Here is a 19,612-nt window from a genome sequence, read left to right as displayed (position 1 = left end):
TTTAGCCATACTGATCAGTCCAGCTTGTCACACACAGTAATGACTCATTTTTACCACAATCAAAATGGCCTGGAGGCGTGATCTGAACCACCAATAACTAATCTCCACTAATCTCCACTATTTTTTTAAGCTGTACAAAATTCATACTATGCTGATCATCACTGTTCATCTTAACCCCAGTTTTGGCATCAGTACAAACCTTTGGGCACCAGAATAATTTACAGGAATTTCCTTACAGTACTCCATTATGACGGGAGTAAGTGTGGCGCAATATAACTTCAGGTCAAAATTAGTACCTTCTGGAAAGATGAATAAAATTGGATATGGTAAGAACAAATTCTGTATTTTTATAAACAGGAGAATTTAACCAATGTTCAATGAGTATTCTCAATGCATTTTAGTTTTGAGCAACTATTGCAAATTAAGCCCTGAGCCTACACAACCTCACAGCAGCAAAGGAGATCTCTCCCTAAAGAAATAAGTTTCAAGATCAGGACTTAAATGCTTTGATAAAACAAACATAATAACCTAGAGACATCGAAGACAAAACGAGAACGCTACTGTTCTTTGGGATGAAAGGACATCCATTTTAGAACTAATTCAATAGGACAAAAATCTCAAAACTAGAGAGCAGGAGACAACTTAATTTGAAGCTGTTAATAGCAGCAGAACTTCAAAATTTGAACAGTAAACCTTTCCCTTTTAAGGACTCTGATCATTAAATACTTTTCCTGCCTTATAAACCCGGAATCAGATAATTAACCAAATTTTACCAAATTATTTGGCCTCTTACTATTAGAAACCTGTCATGGGTTTTGAGTATAGTTACCTCTGGAGATGATGTTACACCTGATGCTCCAAATAAAGGAAATATCTAGAAGAATTTTAGATAGTAAGGACAAAACTTGTGCTTTGGGCTTTAAGAATATTCTTATTAATCTAATTAACAGAAACCATGGCAAACTTGTCAAAATATGATGTTCCCCTCACACCATTAGGAGCGCTTCATTCAGTAATTAAGTGGAGATACTTACATATTTTACACTTCGCTGGACTGAACCCAACACAGTTTTGTCAATCAACAGTAATTTTGACCAAGTTAACTGTAATATTTGAGATCATAACAACTTCTTAAGAAGTGAAAAAAAGCAGAAAGCCTTCTTAGCCTCCTTGATAACACAAGCACTGGATAAGTATCAAGTACTGTTTTGTTGTGTTTCCTTGTAGCTAGCTTACACTATTGCTTCATTCTCCACTTAATGCACAAAGGGCAAGCATGAGAGTAATGGTTTGAAACTTCATACACTAAAAATAGCTTTGTTTGGGTTTTTTGGGGGTAGAACAATCAAAAAATGTTTTAACAAAACAAGACTTTGGTTTGGCAGGGTATTTAGAGTCAGTGATTTTGTAGCTCTTTCCTAATCTACACTTCAGCATGTCTCTAGACCCCAAACAGTGAATATGTTTGAGGATTTATAAACTTCATTCTTTACACATCATTGACTACTCTGATAAAGAGGGCAAGTTTTATTTCTGTTGAATTTTGCCTGAAGGCTATAACAAACTCAAATTACTACTACATCTCCTGTTCATTTGCATCCATCCACTGGTAGATACATTCCTTGCACATAGGATTTCTGATCCAGAACCGCAATCTGCAGCAAAGGTTTTATTTGGGATGACAGCATTTTGGTAAACTAATTTTCACAGTCCCTTAGCCCAGACACAGCTTTATGTAAGGTCAATGATCACTAAAATTATTTCAGAGTCTTTTGGGTTTAATGCAAATGGTTCAGCAGTTACTGTGGAAGACTTGTGAAAGTGATTTTAGAGGTGGGGTTTTTGTTTGTTTTGGTTTTTTTTTTTACCTAGGCGATCTCTTACAGCCTATGGCCATTGAAAGGAGATGCAATTATATGAAGTAGTGTGCTGTTCCCTCCCCCTCAAAAAAAACCCTGCAAGAGTAGCACCTACTGATATCACCACTTGCTGATATCAATCTCTGGCTCTTCTGCAGGCCACAGGCTGTCTAGCCCACAGATGAGGAGCCTATTATTTGCTCCGAGGAAATGCCAAGATGAAGCAGGAAGGAGGGGAAAGCAGCTACTGAAACCCCCTGCTGCAAACCTTCCTCAAAATTCAAAGGCAGACTAACCACTCAAGCAGAAGCTGGTATTCTTAGAAACAGGAAAGTGCCTAGAAGTTCAGAAAGCAGAGGCGGGCAGCCAGCCGACAAAACGGTGCATGCCAGCTCCACTTAAGAACACGGTGTTGCTTAGCACCTACAAGTGGCTTTTTCTGCTCACTTCTGCCTCCCAAAAGCCGCAAAACCCAAAACCAAAACAATCAAACAAAACTTTATCCTAAAACTTCAGTCCTGGCAAAGAGCATTGGCAGTATCACGATCCCTTCCATATAAAGGGGTTTCATGGAGTCTCACAGAAAGAAGTTTTACCCTTCATATACAAGTAATTGCAAAATGCAAGTCAGTAACTGTGCAATCCCAACAGTGAATTTCTTTTCCTCTGACTTTTAACCCATCTAAATTTTGGAGAATAAATCATCTGAGAAGTTCCTCTTTTTGATCACCTTCACATCATTGCCAATACCTTACAACATCCCAAATAAGAACTTCAGTTTTCCTAGGCAACAACAGTAGAAAACTGCAATTTATCTCCAACATTTGTCATTGTCCAAATTCTAGTAAAGAAAGAAAAAGGAACAAACCAAAGTAAATTTTTATTAAAAAACTTCATCCAACTATTGCTTATACCAGGAAGTCAAAGGGAAACATTTACAACACTTATAAACAATTCCAGCTCCCCAGATAACTAACATGTGATTTCATCTCCGTCCAAATTATTTTCTCATGCGCTATTGAAATTCATTCCTGCCCATGGCTCACTGGAGTTTTCAAAGAAAATAGTCATTCCAGACTGTGGGTCAGTAATCACAATCACTAGCAGGTCAGCAGAGCTGTCAAAAGTATTGACACAATAACTTCAATGAAAAAGGTACCACAGTTAATTTGTAAACAATGGAAGCCTGCTAGCTCAAACCTATCTGTCCATAACCTGAGGAACATTTTTGGCCAGGCTTATTAGCAATCCTCTGCTCGCTAACAAAATGCTCATTTAAAGCTGATACTGCACTCTCATTCAGAGCAGTAACGCCACTGGGCTACTCAGAGCACAGAACTGCTCCTTGTTTTAAAGGCTCTCCTCCTGGCACAGGTAGAGGGAAGTTGGTGAAGTTCTGTTTGGATGTGGCAGTTCACACTTCCCTACCATTAAAAGGAGTCACAGAATTGCATCCCAATACAGCAAACAGAAAAAGAAGGAAGAGAAAGGTGAAACAGAGTCCGCATACCAATAGTAAAACATTTAGAAATTCCCCTTATGCTCCCTAACTCACTTTCAGGTCATTTAAAAACATAGAGTATAAGCCCCTACCTTTTTTTCCCCATATATTGCAGAACTCAAGTGAAGTTACCTCATTAACTTGTTTTTTATCCAAGTGAAAAACTTGACCAGAACTCGTTGAAGCAATTTCTTCATAGACCTTGTAACCAATATGATCCCTGTCATCACAGTCCCCAGTCAGCACAAATACTACCTATATTTAAAATAACAATAATAAAAAAGGTCATTCAGCACATGTTGCAAACTTTAGTAGAACATCGTAAGGCATGGCAACAGAAGAACCGTGTCACTTGGCATGGGTTCACATTACTCTGCATGAAGGACAACCATATTGCACTCACCACTGATGGGGAAAAGCAATGAAGAAGAAAAAGAAGAGACAAGAATCACTTTAGAAATTATACTCATCTATCAGCGCTTGTACAGAATACTTATTTCAGAACAATATAAAAACATGAAGTGGTAAGCTGACCAAGAATACATACACTGGTAGAAGATTCAGTTGCAATATTTAATTCACAATATTAAAAGGAATATTCCTTTTTAACTTTCTATTTTTAGAAAAAAGATTTCCCTAGAATAGTAGTATTACGGTCCCCTCCAAATCTCACATAGAAGAATTTTACACTTCTAAATGGATAAAACAGGGCATGAAATACATAAAGCAGCTCAGAATGTAAATCCCCTCTGTACCTGTGATTGCTTCTGTTGAATGAGTTGAAGTACTTCATGGGTTAGTCTATAATCTTTGGATCGTGCATCAGTAAATACATAGATGAAAGAACCAGGAAGAGAAATTTCTAGAGCGATCTTTATTGCCCCAATGCTCATCTCTGGACAGTCTCCACCACCCTGTTGACAATTAGAAGGAAAACAAAGCATTATTATAAGGAAAAAAAGCATACCAAATATGTTACTTTCTTTTGGGATATTCAGGACAGATGCTTTCTCAGCTTCTAATATTTTGTTCATTTTTATCGTCCTAAGCATTGTATGGTTTCTGCAGAGTGCTGTCTACACTCACACTCACAAGCAGCAACTGCAAGAACTCCTTAGGGAAAACAAAGTCAAAGGAAGGGTTGTGGTTAGCCCTGAAAACAGCTGGTGTCACGGTCACTCTTATCTTTTCTGAGAGCATCATATTTTGTTTAGCTCCAGCTCCTGTGACAGCTCCATTTCCTATACTCACACGCTCCCTTACTGGCTGACAATTTAATTGCTCTGGTGGTACGCAGCAGTCGTGGGAGGTCACGGTCATAGACGCAGATGGGAAATTATCTCAGCTGAGCAGCGATGAGCTCCAGGAGGACCTTTAGATACCAGAACAGCAAGAACTTGACCTAAACTTAACACTGCAGGGCAGCCAGCGCAAGGAGCTCAGCAGAGGGGCACAGGTGATGTGATCTCGGTGACCTGTATTGCTAAGTAGACAGCTGCACATCTGGAGATTTTTCAGACCATGTGTTCAATCAAAATGCTTCCAAGTATGACTAACTTTATATGAAAAGATCAGTTTCTTTTCCTAAATCAAGAATTAGAGGAAAATCCTGCTTAAAAAAAAAGTTCACTTCAGCTTACATTAAAAAAAAAAAAAAAAAAAAAAAATCAAATATCAACTGGCATACCGAATACAGAACTTTCCAAAGAGCCGAAAACAAACTGTATAAACTGCCCTTGTAAACAGCAACAGATCTTTGCACTTTCAGGATTAAATATAAAAGTTATTTCTTTTATTTCTACAATCAACATGCCTTCACACATACCTGCATATAAATCACATGCTGGGAAGGAAGAAAAATGATAATGCAATTGTTGCATCTAAATTTAATTCCTGAGATGCCATAAAAAAAAATCATGTTTTGAGGTTAAACATTCACATAGACATATAAACCAGAAAAAAACCTTGCCTCCCACAGTCCCCAGTCCTCAGGAATTTCAGCTCTTCCCAATGAAACGTTCATGTCAGTAACGATTTTTAATCAGTATTTTTAGTCCTATTTCATACAAGACTATGAATAAACTTCTCATCTACGTTAAGGAACACGTACGCCATTACCATGTCCTTTTTATAAGTCAGTACTGTCTGAATGTAGTCTTATTTTTATGGGAAAAGCAAGTGGTAGACTCCAGACAGCCTGAAACTCAAGAGATAATTCTCCAAACACATTTTTGACACACGTCAAAACTTTATCTTGGCAATGCTTATACAATCCTATGGGACAGATCAGCATATCCCAGTTACTTGTCTCCTGCTCTCACAAAGTGAGTATCATGTTCAGCAAAAGACTCTTCCATGTAAAGCTTTTCTTTGTAGGCAAAGTCAAGATAATAGCTAATTTCTACAGACACCTACTTGGAACAATAAAATCTATTCCCACTTCAGGCCTGCTTGATTATTGCCTCATGTAATATTCTCTATGGCAGCATCTATTTCCTACATATAACAGGAAAGCACTGCTGAACAAAATGGTTATTCTGAGAGCAAGCACAAAATTTTTTATTCTTATAACACAGAAGAGGGATATTCTCAAAAGGCAGCTAGGCAGAACTATGAAAGAGAAATGTAATGCATTTAAAAAAAAAAAAAAAGACAACAATCTTCCTTTAAATGTTTCCTGCTTTTCTCTCCTAACTGCAATTAAATATGGTTACAATTGCCTTGTGAAGTTTTCTGAAAAGACAAAGAAAGCTCAGCAAGTCTCATTTTCCGTTCAGGTTGGATAGGCACACAGAAGTTTAGGTTGTTAGCTGAGCTAATTGATACTATTCACATTTCTTATGTCTTAATTTAATAGCTACATAACCATTTACTTAAATAGCTTGTAACCACTTACAGATACATAAATTCATTATCTGATTTTAAAAAAGTGTTATCAACAACTCTTAATACTACTTCCATTAAGTAGTCATTTTTACACTGAGAAATACTCAGGTAAGGTCCTTTCATAACTGTTGATGCAAGTGCGTTAACATATATATCTCACAGGATCATGTAACACTCAAACTAGTGAATATACTTTGAAATGGGTTTATATAGACAAGATTTAAGTGTATTGCTTATGTAAATAAACATCCATTGTGAAAACTGTATTTAATACAAGAATACACTGAACTAAAAAAAAAAAACCAAAAACCAAAAAAAAACCCCACACACCACACTAATTTTTACACAATGTCAAATGCCAGCCAAAAGCCTATTTCTAATGTCACGTACAAACCCTTCAATCATTCTGTGACCAGATAGTTTTGTTGGAAAACAAGGGCTGGGCTTATCCTGATGTCTAGGGAGGACCAGTTTTGCAGTATTCCCAGAGAGCATATTAGATCAACATATATTGGTCTAATATGTTACACATATATAATATATAATATATATATATTTATATATATATATATGTATAAATATAATACTCCTTAAAATAATTTATCTTCACTTTAGTTTTGGCTTTGTTCATTAATGAGAATATTTGCTTCACACCCTATTTCAAAATGAACCCTACCTTTCAAAATGAACCTTTAAAACTTCCCCTACTTTCACAATATTAATTCTTACATCTTTTAATTGTGTTTCTAGAAAAAATACTAATAACAAACATATACAAAGTGTTCATTTTCTGGGAGACCTACTGCAAGATGATCTATCAGTCCTGTTCTAATAACTTTTTTAATTTATATTTTGGCTCTCCACCAACATAATGAATGAATGCAAGTCCGTGAAAGTCTTAATTTTGTTCAATAAGCACATCTTGAAAGTAATTACAGAATATGCAATCCGTCAGGATTAAAGAAAGAAGCCTTAAATTCATTAAGCAGTAACTTAAAAACAACTTGCCTGTAAATGAAGAGTTTTAAATTCCTAAAAGCTTTATCTAAGTCATATACCTTTTAGAAACCGCTGTTATTTTCCAGTATAGCTATTTAGAAAACAAAAAACTGAAGACTGGAAGGATTTTTAAAGTTTAAATTTCCCCTATGAAGAAGAAAAGGAAAATAGCTGGCATCTTCTGCCACCTTCAAAATTTACTGTTGTTTTCTTTGAATTTCTATCTTTCTGCCAACTTGTAAACTACTTATTCTTCCCAAACTAGCACTATTGGCTTTCAAAAAGTATTTTATTACAGGGATTACACCATGTGCCAGGTTCTAAAGGAGAGTCTGTCTGGCACTACGGACTCCTGCAAGGTTCTCCACAGATCAGAAGCATTTTGCTTGATTAGAAAAGACAAGACAATAGGATCATATTTTTCTTTCAGTAAGGGTAACTCCATTCCAGTACTTCCCTTTCTTTCCATCATCCAATCCAGATGTCATCTGTGGTTTATTCTCACCCAGGCAAAGTCCACCAAGGGAGACACACTGGTGTGCTAGTTCAAAAACTGCCACTCGTCTCCTACGCACAGCTACAGAAGCAGTTCACAGGTTGTGCATAAGACGAGTACTGGAGTCAGCCCGATGCCTTTGAAGCAGTAGGTGCTCAGTAACACATGGCAGTGAAGGCAGTACCCAAGTAATACTTGATGGGGCTTACAATCTTTTCATACCTAAATTAGTTCATTAAAGTAATGAAGAGTTTTCATGGGAAATAAGTTCCAGAACACAGTAAAACAGATCATAAAAGTGTCTACGAACAAGTGGCAGGACTAATTAAAATGCAAAAAATGTTAGCATTATCTAATTATTCTTTCTTGTGTTACTGAATTGAGTCCCCATACAATGATGTAAGCTAAGACAAAATAATTAACCATAATCATACATCAAGGTGATCAGAGAACAGGAAGATTGCTGTTTGTGCGGGCAAAATGACAGAGGTTAACAGCCTACATCCTGATGAAGCATTATAGCAGAAACATCAACATGAGAGGAAAGAGTAGAGGGAGGAAACAGGGCCTTTGCTAGAACCACATAGAGAAGTAACAAGTTACTCACCTGAACATAAAGTTCCCTGAGTTCAAACTGAAATTTCTTGGGATCTGTAGTTATCGTCACTGGACCAATTTCTAGGATGAAAAAAATTGGGAAAATATGAGAAAAACACAAAGTTATCAAAAGACAACTTCAATTGAAGAGCTAACTGTTTCAGATTTATAACAATCCAGTAATAGAGAAACTACAAGCATTTAACAGAAAGGAGTCATGAAGAATGAAATTATATACCCAGTACTGAAATCCGTGATTCCAAATCTCCTATCATTCCAGTATTAACAACTCCTAGGTATCTTAAACATTTATAGGCGTTCTGTGTTGTGCTTCTTTCACAGTTGATTTTGACCGATCATTTAATTGCTCTTAGTAGTCGGAAGGGAACAGACACCCTTGAAACAAACACGGCTGCACCAAAACCCACTGTATTTTTCCAGGAACAGTTGTGTAGGTGAACACGAAGGAGAGGCCTCTCTGAACACAATACGCACACTAGCTTCACATCTCTTGCCTGCGAGCCCAACGCCCAGCCTCAGCATATCCAGCAGCAGTTGCCAGAAAGAATGAAAACAGAATCAACTCCATTTGTTGTGTTTGCCATGCCTTTGTATATCGAGAAAAGGGCACTGGAGTCAACTGGGCTGTGGACTGGGCTGTGTAAGCAACAGCAGCACATATTTGAGCATTTCCCAACCACACTAGCTGTACCACAAGCCTCCCTCTGCCCCTTCAACAATTGCCTTCCTAATTGGTATCAAATGTGATTCCAACCAGCTGTTTTCCTATGGCTGTGATTTCCTGAGAGTTTACCTTAATCTGTCTTGGCACTCATGCACTTCATTCTTTCCCTGGCCTAGGCAGGCATTCCTGCCCTGTCCTCGCGCCAGTAATGGCATTCATCTAACTCAGCAAGCTGGGTCAGGGTGCTAAGCCAAAAATAAATAAATAAATAGAAAGACAGGCACAAAAAGAAAAGAAGTGAATAGATTTCTACTAGTTTAATGCCCCAAACCACTCATTAAAAGATCAGCTGAGTACCAGCACACAAAATGGGGTTCAGTTACATTGTCAGAGTAAAAGAAAAGCATGAAACTGCAGCGGTGTCAATTTAATACAGCTGTTGCTTGCATGGAAGCACGGCCTCAGCAGACCATGCAGCACGTTCCAAGCTCAGTAAAAGTTAATATGTACTTATCTTCCATATAATCTAGACATTTTCCTTTTTTAAGCAGTCCAAAGTTTTATTTCACTGGAGTTTCAACAACAGTCATTGCTAAAGTCTACTACAATCACCATGCATTTGCTGGGGGGGAGGGGGGGGCTCTATTTACAAGTGCCTTTTGCAAAATATAGGGTTTAATCTGTTTGAAAGTCACTCGAGATCACACAAAACCTTTCCTAGAATATTAAACTGTCTTCAGTTTACTTCTGTATAGCAGTAAAGAACATTCACAAATATCATGAAAAGAGCAATTATAAGGATTCATGGTTCCTCTACATCATCCTGCCATGCTCACACTCTTACCACTCCACCTGGTACCATCCTCCCTTGAGTATTCTTTAAGCCAAACACCTGTAATAAAGCTACCTCCAAGTTGTTTACTTCAAATCCATCCCCTGCCAACCATTGTTCTAAAGTATGTAATAGAATGGGGTTTATACATACAGTAAAACCACAAGCTCCATTATTCCCCACCAGTTGAGGGATTATATTTTTCAATTCTAGAGCAGTAAATCCTTTGGAGAGGTTTTCTTTCCCTATAAAATAAAGATCTGAAAAGCAACATTACTTCAGCCAAGCTACAACAGCACACCCAGTTTAGATCGGATGAGAGTTCTGCCTTGTTGCTCGGCAGGCAGCAGGGGCTCGCTCCAGCAGCGCCAGCGGGTGCCAAGTGTGAGCCGGTGCCAGCATCCCGCAGGGACCACGCCGGCCAAGGCTCTGGCCGCCCTCTGGTGTGAGCTCAGCAAAGAGCAGGTCTTCCAAATAGCACCAGACTAGAGGTTAGAAAGGGAGCGTGGCCTAGTCGGCATCAAGTAGAGGGTTACCTGGTGTCAGGGCAGAAATGAGAACTTTGCAGGAGCTGTGCAGAGGGCAGATGTCCACAGGCAATTCTGCAACCAAGGCAGAGCTCATCAGCTTCTCCTGAGATCAAGCAAGGCCCCAGGTAGGACTGAATAGGGTCATTCACATCTTCAGGAATCATGACCTCCTCTAACGGACAATGGCACCGACACCCCCAGCGTCAGAAAGCAACCCTCTACGTCATGCTAGTACTTTGTGTAAACCTACAGCTACAGTCAGTTTGCCAGCCACTAAACTAATTAATCACTGATACAGAAGGCATCTGGAATGGTGACAGCCAGCCAACTCTAGGCTGGCATTGCTTCCCCCATCCGTATGATCCGAACTTTGCTCGGTTGTATGGCAGTCATTCAGCACTCTTCCCATGTAGCTTACAAGCCCATTGTTCCAGTCTAAATGGTGATGTGACTGATTCTCATCATATGAACATTCACCAACTTGTACCAAGAAACCCAGCATCTACTGTCTTTCGCATGCTGTTGTGCCACCAGCTCATGGGCTGCTTGCCAAAGAAGCCGTAATAGCCTTCACCAATTTAATCTTCTTTTATCTTCATTCTGCTGCCTCAAGTACAACCCAAGCAAGACTGTTCCATCAGTGCAGGTAAACACAGGCCTTCAAAGCATCCAGAATAGACAGACGTGAGAAGAAATTACCAGAAGTGCTTAAAGTTTACTTGCCAGCTAGAAGCTATTTCCAAAAAGGACTTTTGGAAAGAATAGCAAGTTCTCTCACCGAGCACAACAGAAAGTTATTATAGAAGTTTAAATTACTGAAATGGTAAGAACCCAAAAAACTGTGAAGTCTAAATCAAGTTGCAGTCATCAACCTGAACATGGCTCTGTAGAACCAGTGCCCTGAGGTGGGTCTGAGACCCCAATGCCTGTGCAATGCTAAACTACAGCACTGTTAAAGAACGACATAAACCATGGTGGAGAACTGTTCTTAGCACTTTCAAGATGCTAGCTGTGAAGCCTGAGTTCAGACAGAGTCTCTGAAGACACTTAAAGGGTTTAGCAGTTGTACAGTACCACGCTGTACAAGTTCACCCTGAGTAAAAGCTTTCATCTAAACAATGCTTAAAAGCTTTGTGGCACCAAACTAAGCCAAGACATAAAAAGCATGCAGTCAAGCTAACAAAAAACAGCAGACAATGCAAAAAGAAAGACCAATGTATCAGTGCTCAGAATAGGTTTTGGTGTCCGAGAAAAGCAGGGGAGGCACAACTGTTGTGCATCTTTAACAGTACACATATAGCCTGTCAACTCATAGGTCTCATTGCACATTTATCCATATCCAAAATACCCCAAAGTCTCAGTAACTGCACACAGAAGTCAAGCACATAAGTCAGGCATTCCTCAAATCAAGCACAGTCACAAATGTAGTATTCTAAATACAGAATATACTCAGAAACCAGACTCTGCAAACACTCCAAGCAGAAGAAAAAAAAAATTAAAGTTTCATTAGTTCTTTAGGCAAATATTGACATGAAATACTCTAACAGAATACGTTCATTCTGATGCTAAAGTATTAATCCATTTTTATGCACCAATACTTTGGGAATATTTTGGATTAGTTTGTTAAATTCTTCCCACTGCTCCCTGCTCCAAAGCTGTGCCCAGTCCTCTGGCAATTGTGTGAAAGGTGAAAAACCCGATACAGACACAGCAAGGCAGCGCGTCTTTGTTAGGCAGCAACTAAACTCTCATCTTAAGAGTCCAACATAAATGCCAGTTCTTTCAGACTGACTTGATGATCCAAGACTTGACACTGCACACACAGATAAAACTTGTAACACAGGAAAGGAAAGGTATTTTAAAGGAACGGTTGTGCATTACTGAACAAAGCCTGGACTTCCTAAACTGAAATCACAAAACTCAACGTAACTACTATGGTATTTGAGTGTGTACCTAAGGAATTAAATATGACAACATAAAATCGAGTACCAGTCCATTTGACAGAGATTATGAATCTTCATACTTCCTTTCTGAGGTAAATCTGATAAAAACCATCTCCTTTGTAAATAAGAACAGCCCATAGTAACCTGAGAAACTTGCCATTCTAAAAGATCCAGATGTTTTCCCATCACTTTCTGCTCCAACCTCAAACAGCTACATGTTTAGATACAAGCTGAACAGCAAGAACATTGTGAAAACCACAAATTACCCACTGACACACAATCACACAATTACCACTAAGGGTGATTGCAACTTTGGCACTCCCTTAATACTGACCACGTAAGACATCTGCACCAAATATCTGTTTTGGACAGCTAGATGTTTTAGGAGATCTACCAAAGGAACATGGAAGCCATTTGTCTACCTCTCATCAACTAAGAACACTGAATTTGTTTGTCCTGGAAGAAAAAAAAAAAAAAAAAAAAAAAAAAAAAAAAGCTGCTCTGATTTATACTTGGTAGTTGAAGGAATTCTGGCAGAGATGCCAAGTCCTGTGGAACACTCTCACCCACAAAAATCCTTCTAATTCAGAGCAAGGATGTTTCCCCGATGCAAAACCATATCCAGGATTAAAACAAAGCATTCCCCCAAAAAGCCCGCACATCTTTGGATACTTCCAAAGAACACATAAACTTCAGAACTAGTACACTACAAAAGAAGAAAAAAAAAAAAAAAAAAAGGCAACAGCAGCAACAAAAACCTGATATTTTCATAACAAATGTAAATTAGAACAGCCTTTTACTGCATTCCTGTTTTGTTACACAGAATAACGTGTCATCCCAATTCTACCAGTTTATTGTAGAATTGTGCAGATTATTACCAGTGCTGCATCTTTGCAATGGAAAGTATAGCCCTCCAGCCTAGAACTGATCACTTCTTCATCAGGTAGCATCCAGCTCAAGAAATACATCGTTTCCAACATCTTGTAACACAAAGACTGAGTGGCAATTATCTTCTACATTCTTTTTTACTGACAAAGTGGACTGAGAAGTTCAGCCCTAGGCATCTGAAAAATAAGGATCTGTACTCAGAAAAGCATGCATGTTTTTTAAACACCCACTATGAAAACTTTGATATCACCATGAAAAATCATTTTCAGAGCTGCAGTAAACATAAGATCACTGCATCTTCATCAGGAAGTTGCATTTACAAAGCAATCACAGTTCTCACCATTCACTGCAGATTTAAGTGTCATGACTCAAGTGAAATAGTATGAATAGAGAATTTACAGGTCAAACTATGCAAATGAGTTATTTGTATCTTCACGCTGTAAAATGTATGTCTTTTCACACAATTTTGGGAGATTCTGATCTAATGGGATCATTGAAAATACATGTATGGCAAAGGCCAGGTGTGGGGCGGGGAAAGATGTTTGATTATGCAAATGGAATTAGGTAACCCGGTGGAGGCACCCTAGCATACATTTCTAACATATGTCAAGACTTAGCTCTTGAGATTTATGTCTGATGGTGGGAAAAAAATAAAAGTCACACACTGGGCATGGTTACATACATTCATTTCACGAGTACTGCCAGTTTAAGCAGTTCCTGTCTTGCCTTTCCATCCAAGTGCTGCTTCCTAGCTATGGCAATTCTGAGGTTTTGAGATCAGAAGACTAATACGGGTTTCATACACACACACTCCTGCCTGCCCATATTTTATTTATATACATGAAAGTATTTTTTTTATATCAGATCTGTCTTCCAGCCTCATTTCCTGTACACGCTCTTAAGTACTTCTACCACCATAAGTGAAGAGCTGATAAAGGATTGGGAGTGATCATCTGTGACAGCTTAAACGCCTAAGCCAAGATTGCTGCCAAAAGAAATTGGTGTGCAATTATTCCATAAGAGCTGTTTGCTAAAGCCTGATGCTCAGCAGTATTATCTGATTTAATGCTCTCTTCTCAAGCTTCCTTCTCTGTATCCAATTCATTGTAAAAGCTCTGCTTATAATTATTCTGGAGACCTTTAGGAGCAGCTACCTGCCAAGGATTAAGAAAATAAGAAAAATGATAGAGTTACTCTTAAGTAGCCTCCAGCCAGCTGTCTGTCTTAAGGGCACATAAGCAGAAACCTTTAATTTCCTAACAGCAAGTTGGGTCCTATACACCAGGACTTTACCTCGCTACAGAGCACTCATGAGGTGCCATCACAAACGTTTCACAGTGCTCTCTTGTCCTTTCCAATACCAGAGTGTGACATCACAGGTGCAACTAAATTAAATATAAATACCTTTACTTGCCATCTCAAATTATAGTGAACATTTTTCTTCCTCAGCTGACTGAATCAGAAGATTTTTTACCATTATGTTTTAACCATTAACACAACTACAATGCTGCTCCACTTCTAACTGCTTGCAAATTTCTATAGTACATTACTGAACCCAAGCAGCTGACTCTGAAAATAAGCTAGGTAAGTATCATTAACTACCACCTAGGGTTAAAAAAAAAAAAAAAAAAAAAAAGAAAAGAAAACAAACCAACCAACCAACCAAAAAACCCCCGAAACTTAAAGGCTTCTACTTCATGCTCTGAAATGAACGACACCCTCAGCTCACATTAAAGGTGATGGGAGCTGTGTGGACAAAGACATTGCTGAATTTCTCAAGAAGCACAAGCAGCACTGGAGACACTGCCTACAATCAGGTGTGCCCCAAGGCTAATGCACGCTCCACTAGAAAGACCCTCCCAACAGACTCGGAGAGCACTGGAGTAAGCAAAGATGCTTAGCACTAGAACATGTAATAAACTACTTAAAAGTTTCTTCCTAAATGATATTCCCTCATGACTTGATTGCTTTTAGCTTTCAGACTCCAACCTGAGTATAATTAAATATTTTAAGAGCCCAAGAACTGCAGTGAACAACTTTTACCAGATTCTTAACGAGACAGAAAAATGCCAAACCAACCCAGCAAGCTCACATGTTTCCTTAATGCAGTAACTTATTTTAAATAGTTTTTCAGCCTCATGACTTATGACTATTAACTTTAATATGCAAACTTCAGCTTAAGACAACAACAGATCGGGAGAAGTCAGACTGCACACAGTTTTTCTTGAGTTGGCTCTTCAAATAAAAACCAGTCCATGCAAACTACAAAGCAGTGTTAAACAGCCTAACCTAGCATCAGTGGAGCATTACTGCAACTCCAGCCTCACAGATGGTGACAGTCAGCACCCTCGGGCATCAAATTCTTCAGCAGTTACTGCAGGGCAGTGGTCAAAAAAAAAAAAATCAGAAAGATTTAACAGGAACTTAACTAAAAGTGTGCCTTAGTAAGTGTCATGTTGATATTATGTCCAATTGTTATAACATTTATGAGCCCAAGTGGGTTTTGTTTGTTTTTGTTGTTTGTTTTTTTTTTAAAAAAGGAAAACAATAATTGTTTAAAAAAGGGGTATTATATATGTTCACATTTCTTTGAAAAAGAAAAGCTAGCTTGGAAACACAGTAGATAAAATCTAATATTATCATCTTTCGCCTACCGCAACAAGCACTAAGTTTAGCTTATGGGTTTCAGTTGCAGTTGTCTGAAAGTTATTAATCAAATGCAGTAACAAATACTAAAAATCAGCTGCTGATTTGCCCAGCACAGTAACAACTACCCCACCATTAACTCCACCTTCTTAGGACTATGGTCATAAATCACCTCTTCTACCCAGAGACATTAAAACAAATCTAGGTTTGCTACAAATTCTGTCTTAAATGGGTAATGCACAAAACAACATCAGAGCATCTCAAGCCCCTTGTAGTACCACTCACACATCACACTCACAATGGAACCACCAACAGAAAAATCTACTCCCTCGGCCTGGAAATAAGAAAAAGAAAGCTTGAATTAAATAGGCTTACAGGTTGATTATTGCTCCAATTAAATAATCCACTTGAATACTCCTTCCAGTTCCACTGGTAGGCCAGAAGATTTTGTCTATTGCTGGTACACAAATAAAAGTGAAAGAGACCAGAAAACTTAACTCCATGTGGTTAAAACTTAAGTAACGCCAGTGACTACTAAATGGCCCAAATGTAAAGAGACTGACACAAAGCAAGGTGTTTTTTTTCCAGAATCCCAGCATCTGCAGGAGATCCACCTTCCTCCTCCCTTCCCTTGGTTCTTTGAACAGCCCCGGAGGTCTGTCCTCATCAGGGGGCCGGCAGCCATCATTTCTGAAATGACTTTGGCTGCCCCTAGCCAGCTCTCGGTGGATGAGTGCCCAAATCACAGAACACACAGCCACAGCCGGCAACTCAGCTGACAGTCCCGAAGAGAGGCCAAAGGACTGAAAGAGCCACAGAGCTTATGCGAGTCCCTTACAACTAGGTGGTCCCCTGCAGTCACACCTTGAGCCATCCTGGTGAACTCAGTACGTACTGAACTGCTGCCTGTGCTCTTAGGCAGCTCTGCTGTGCAGGGGGCTTCAGTTTTACGCTTGTCAGCCCAGTGCTGCCAATAGGACAGAAGTTTGTATTGCTGCTTTTCTTTTCCAACAGGACAAAGCCCCAGCAGGCACAAGAAGGGGGGGCTGAAGCATTTCTTGACACTACACAGCATTCAAGCTTTGACTGGTTTGCGTCCCTCAGTCCACCGTAAAGAACAGCTGATAAGGACCACGACCACAGCTTCCTCGCTGCACAGGATGGGAGCAGCAGTCCCCTCCCGAGGCTGGCCCACGCTCTTAGCTCACACCGAACAGCTGAAAAGGTCATCAGATTACATTCTGGTTTTGTTTATTTCCCCTTGTTAACAACAATCTGAACAGAGTAAAATTCAGTTCATAATGCTCTTTAAATTCTTTCTCCAGACTGAACTCCAGTTCAGTCCAGGTCTATTTCTGTCTCATCTCTTGGTCTGCGTATTTTGGCAGTACCGCTTCAACACTTGTAACAGTGCTGGATAGAGAACTTACACTGAAGAATAGGGCAGGAATGAATGCAACCACAAATTCTACACTGCCGTTTTGTGATTAAAAACCTTGACATGTTGAAGTCAAATCAAACACTATTTAAAAATCAATTTTTAATTCAAAATTTGTATTTGGTATTGCATTACAAAACAAATTTATTTACTGCAACATCTAGCAAAAAATCGTTCTGAGCTGCTGCTCACACCACTGGCTGTGCTACTGCCAGCTGGGAATAGCTGAGCTCCACTGGGCACTGCAGATTACCACAAGCTTGCCTGTAAGGCTCCTTCTTTTTTCACCATTCCCACCATGTCCCTAGATGTATCTCACTACAGGAGGGGTCCATAGGCTGACTGGCAAAAAAAAAAAAAATAAAAAGAAATAAAAAAAATCACAGCTTCTTTTATTTTTCCAGAATAGATGAATCCAACTACAAAGTCTAATTAAAAGCTTCTGCTGCTTGGAAGATAATATGCACAGATTACTTCCTTCAGAGAGACTTGGAAGATCCTTGGAGAGGGCTACCTTACTCAAGCCAAGTCAGCTTTTTGATCATGAGACATAATCAAAACTGAAAAAGCAACTGGCTTTTTCCTGCTGAAACAGCAGCCACATTGCTTCCATGAAGGATTTAGAAGTACTAATGCACTCAGCACCCACATCCACATAAAAACAGACTGCATAAGCAAATAAAGTTACCAACAGCAACTTGAGCATCCTGAGAGTAGAACCCAGTACTGCTCAGCCCATGTTGATGAGAAATACTCTACATTCATGTTATGTAGCATATAGTGGTATCCCAACTCAGGAACAGTACTCAACATGTTTAATTACTAGCCAGTTATTAATAAACCAGGAAACAATGTTTTCTGAAAGGAACCATTCTCCTAACAAGCTTTAGGAAGACCACAGCACTATCCAGTGCTTAAAACTGTCAAGACCATGGAAACATGGACTTTCCAGAATAAGTTACCATATTCATCCTATGCTGTTATTTAACAGGCTTATGTTGTGGTAATGCCTTCACATGGTAAAAGATACTTCTTTTAGAAGAAATCATAGATGGAATATGGTGTGTCATATCGAAATAGGTCTGTTTGGGTTTCTTTGACAAGAGGGAGTTACATGACCTGGGACACAACTGCTACATACGAAGCTCATACACAACGTGGTAAGTTTTAGGGGGTTTTCCTCCACAGAGGATAACAGAAACACACGAAAAGCAAAGACTGACATAAAATTCCTTCAGATGCCAGACACGATACTTGAAAAGTTATTTAAATAAATTTTGCTCTGCACATTGTCAGCAAACCACATAGGGCAATTAGCCCTAAACAGGGAGGAAAAGATGAGGCTAACCACAGACCAACCTACACTTGCATAATTAAAACACAACTAAATAAATTTGCCTTAGTTTTCATATCATGCCACCTGTCTCTCAAAAGAACACAAAGGAAAAAAAAAGATTTCTTTTATAAAATTCTAGGAGAATAAGACCAAGCTTCTACAAGATGACATCTTGTGTGTGTGTGCATGTATATACAGATGCATGAATATCATAATTTCAATATTACAAAATGCTTTATGATGTATCCCGTCAACATCCTTTGATAAGTGAGACTTCCAAGCATAAGAAAAAATTTGAAATCAGCTGCTAGGACAAAGAGATTGTGTCATGTTCAGTACAAGACTCCTGCTATTCGACATATGAGTTTACTCTGTAGCAAAGATTTTCTTTTTTTTTTTAATAGTGAAAATGCATCTGCTTTCTTTTTTTAAGTCAATGACAGAATTTTTACTGATTTCACTTAGAACCGACCCCAGCTTCCCTCCAACTATTACACAATAAAATGAATTGCTAAAGGATTACCAGTGTAAAAACCATTAGAAACCCAAACCGTTTCTTTTCAGCCATTACAACTGTAAATTCAAATCTCCATGCATCACTCTAAATAAATGTCCAAGCCACAAAACTAATCCACATGCAGCTGACAGAACATGGAATTTTACAGCAGGTAACATTGTCTGTGTACACCGATTATTCACTCTGACAATATCCAGTTGCAAAGATTACCCCAGGGCTCTGACAACGGTTCCATGGTGCCTCAAAGACCACTGTGAATGAAGAAGCATCTATTTGTTTGTTAAGTTAAAGCATCTATTTAAAGATGTTAGAAGAAGGTCAGTTACTGGCATACCAGGTTAAAGGGAATGTTTTGCTCCTTTAAAAAAAAAATTAATTCATTTTAATGGTGAAGACTTTCTGTATAGTTCATTTTCTATTTCTACTTAATAGATACGTTTCTTATTCCTGGCGAGGCTC

The 19,612-nt window shown here is 38.8% G+C and overlaps 1 protein-coding gene across 1 annotated transcript in view; it reads right to left on the bottom strand.

Annotated features, from left to right (window-relative positions):
- Positions 1 to 19,612, bottom strand: part of HMCN1 (hemicentin 1) — a 202,539-nt gene that overhangs the window by 160,623 nt on the left and 22,304 nt on the right. Inside the window, exons 2-4 of the mRNA XM_056356040.1 lie at positions 8,349 to 8,419; positions 4,116 to 4,274; positions 3,493 to 3,615 (exon numbers count right to left, since the gene is read on the bottom strand). Coding sequence (XP_056212015.1) covers positions 3,493 to 3,615; positions 4,116 to 4,274; positions 8,349 to 8,419 — 353 coding nt within the window. The remainder of the gene's footprint in view (positions 1 to 3,492; positions 3,616 to 4,115; positions 4,275 to 8,348; positions 8,420 to 19,612) is intronic.

The sequence above is a fragment of the Falco biarmicus genome, chromosome 11 (assembly GCF_023638135.1).
Source record: "Falco biarmicus isolate bFalBia1 chromosome 11, bFalBia1.pri, whole genome shotgun sequence".
Taxonomy (NCBI): domain Eukaryota; kingdom Metazoa; phylum Chordata; class Aves; order Falconiformes; family Falconidae; genus Falco; species Falco biarmicus.
The sequence above is the reverse complement of the archived record's forward strand: the minus strand, read 5'-3'. Positions and strand labels throughout refer to the sequence as shown.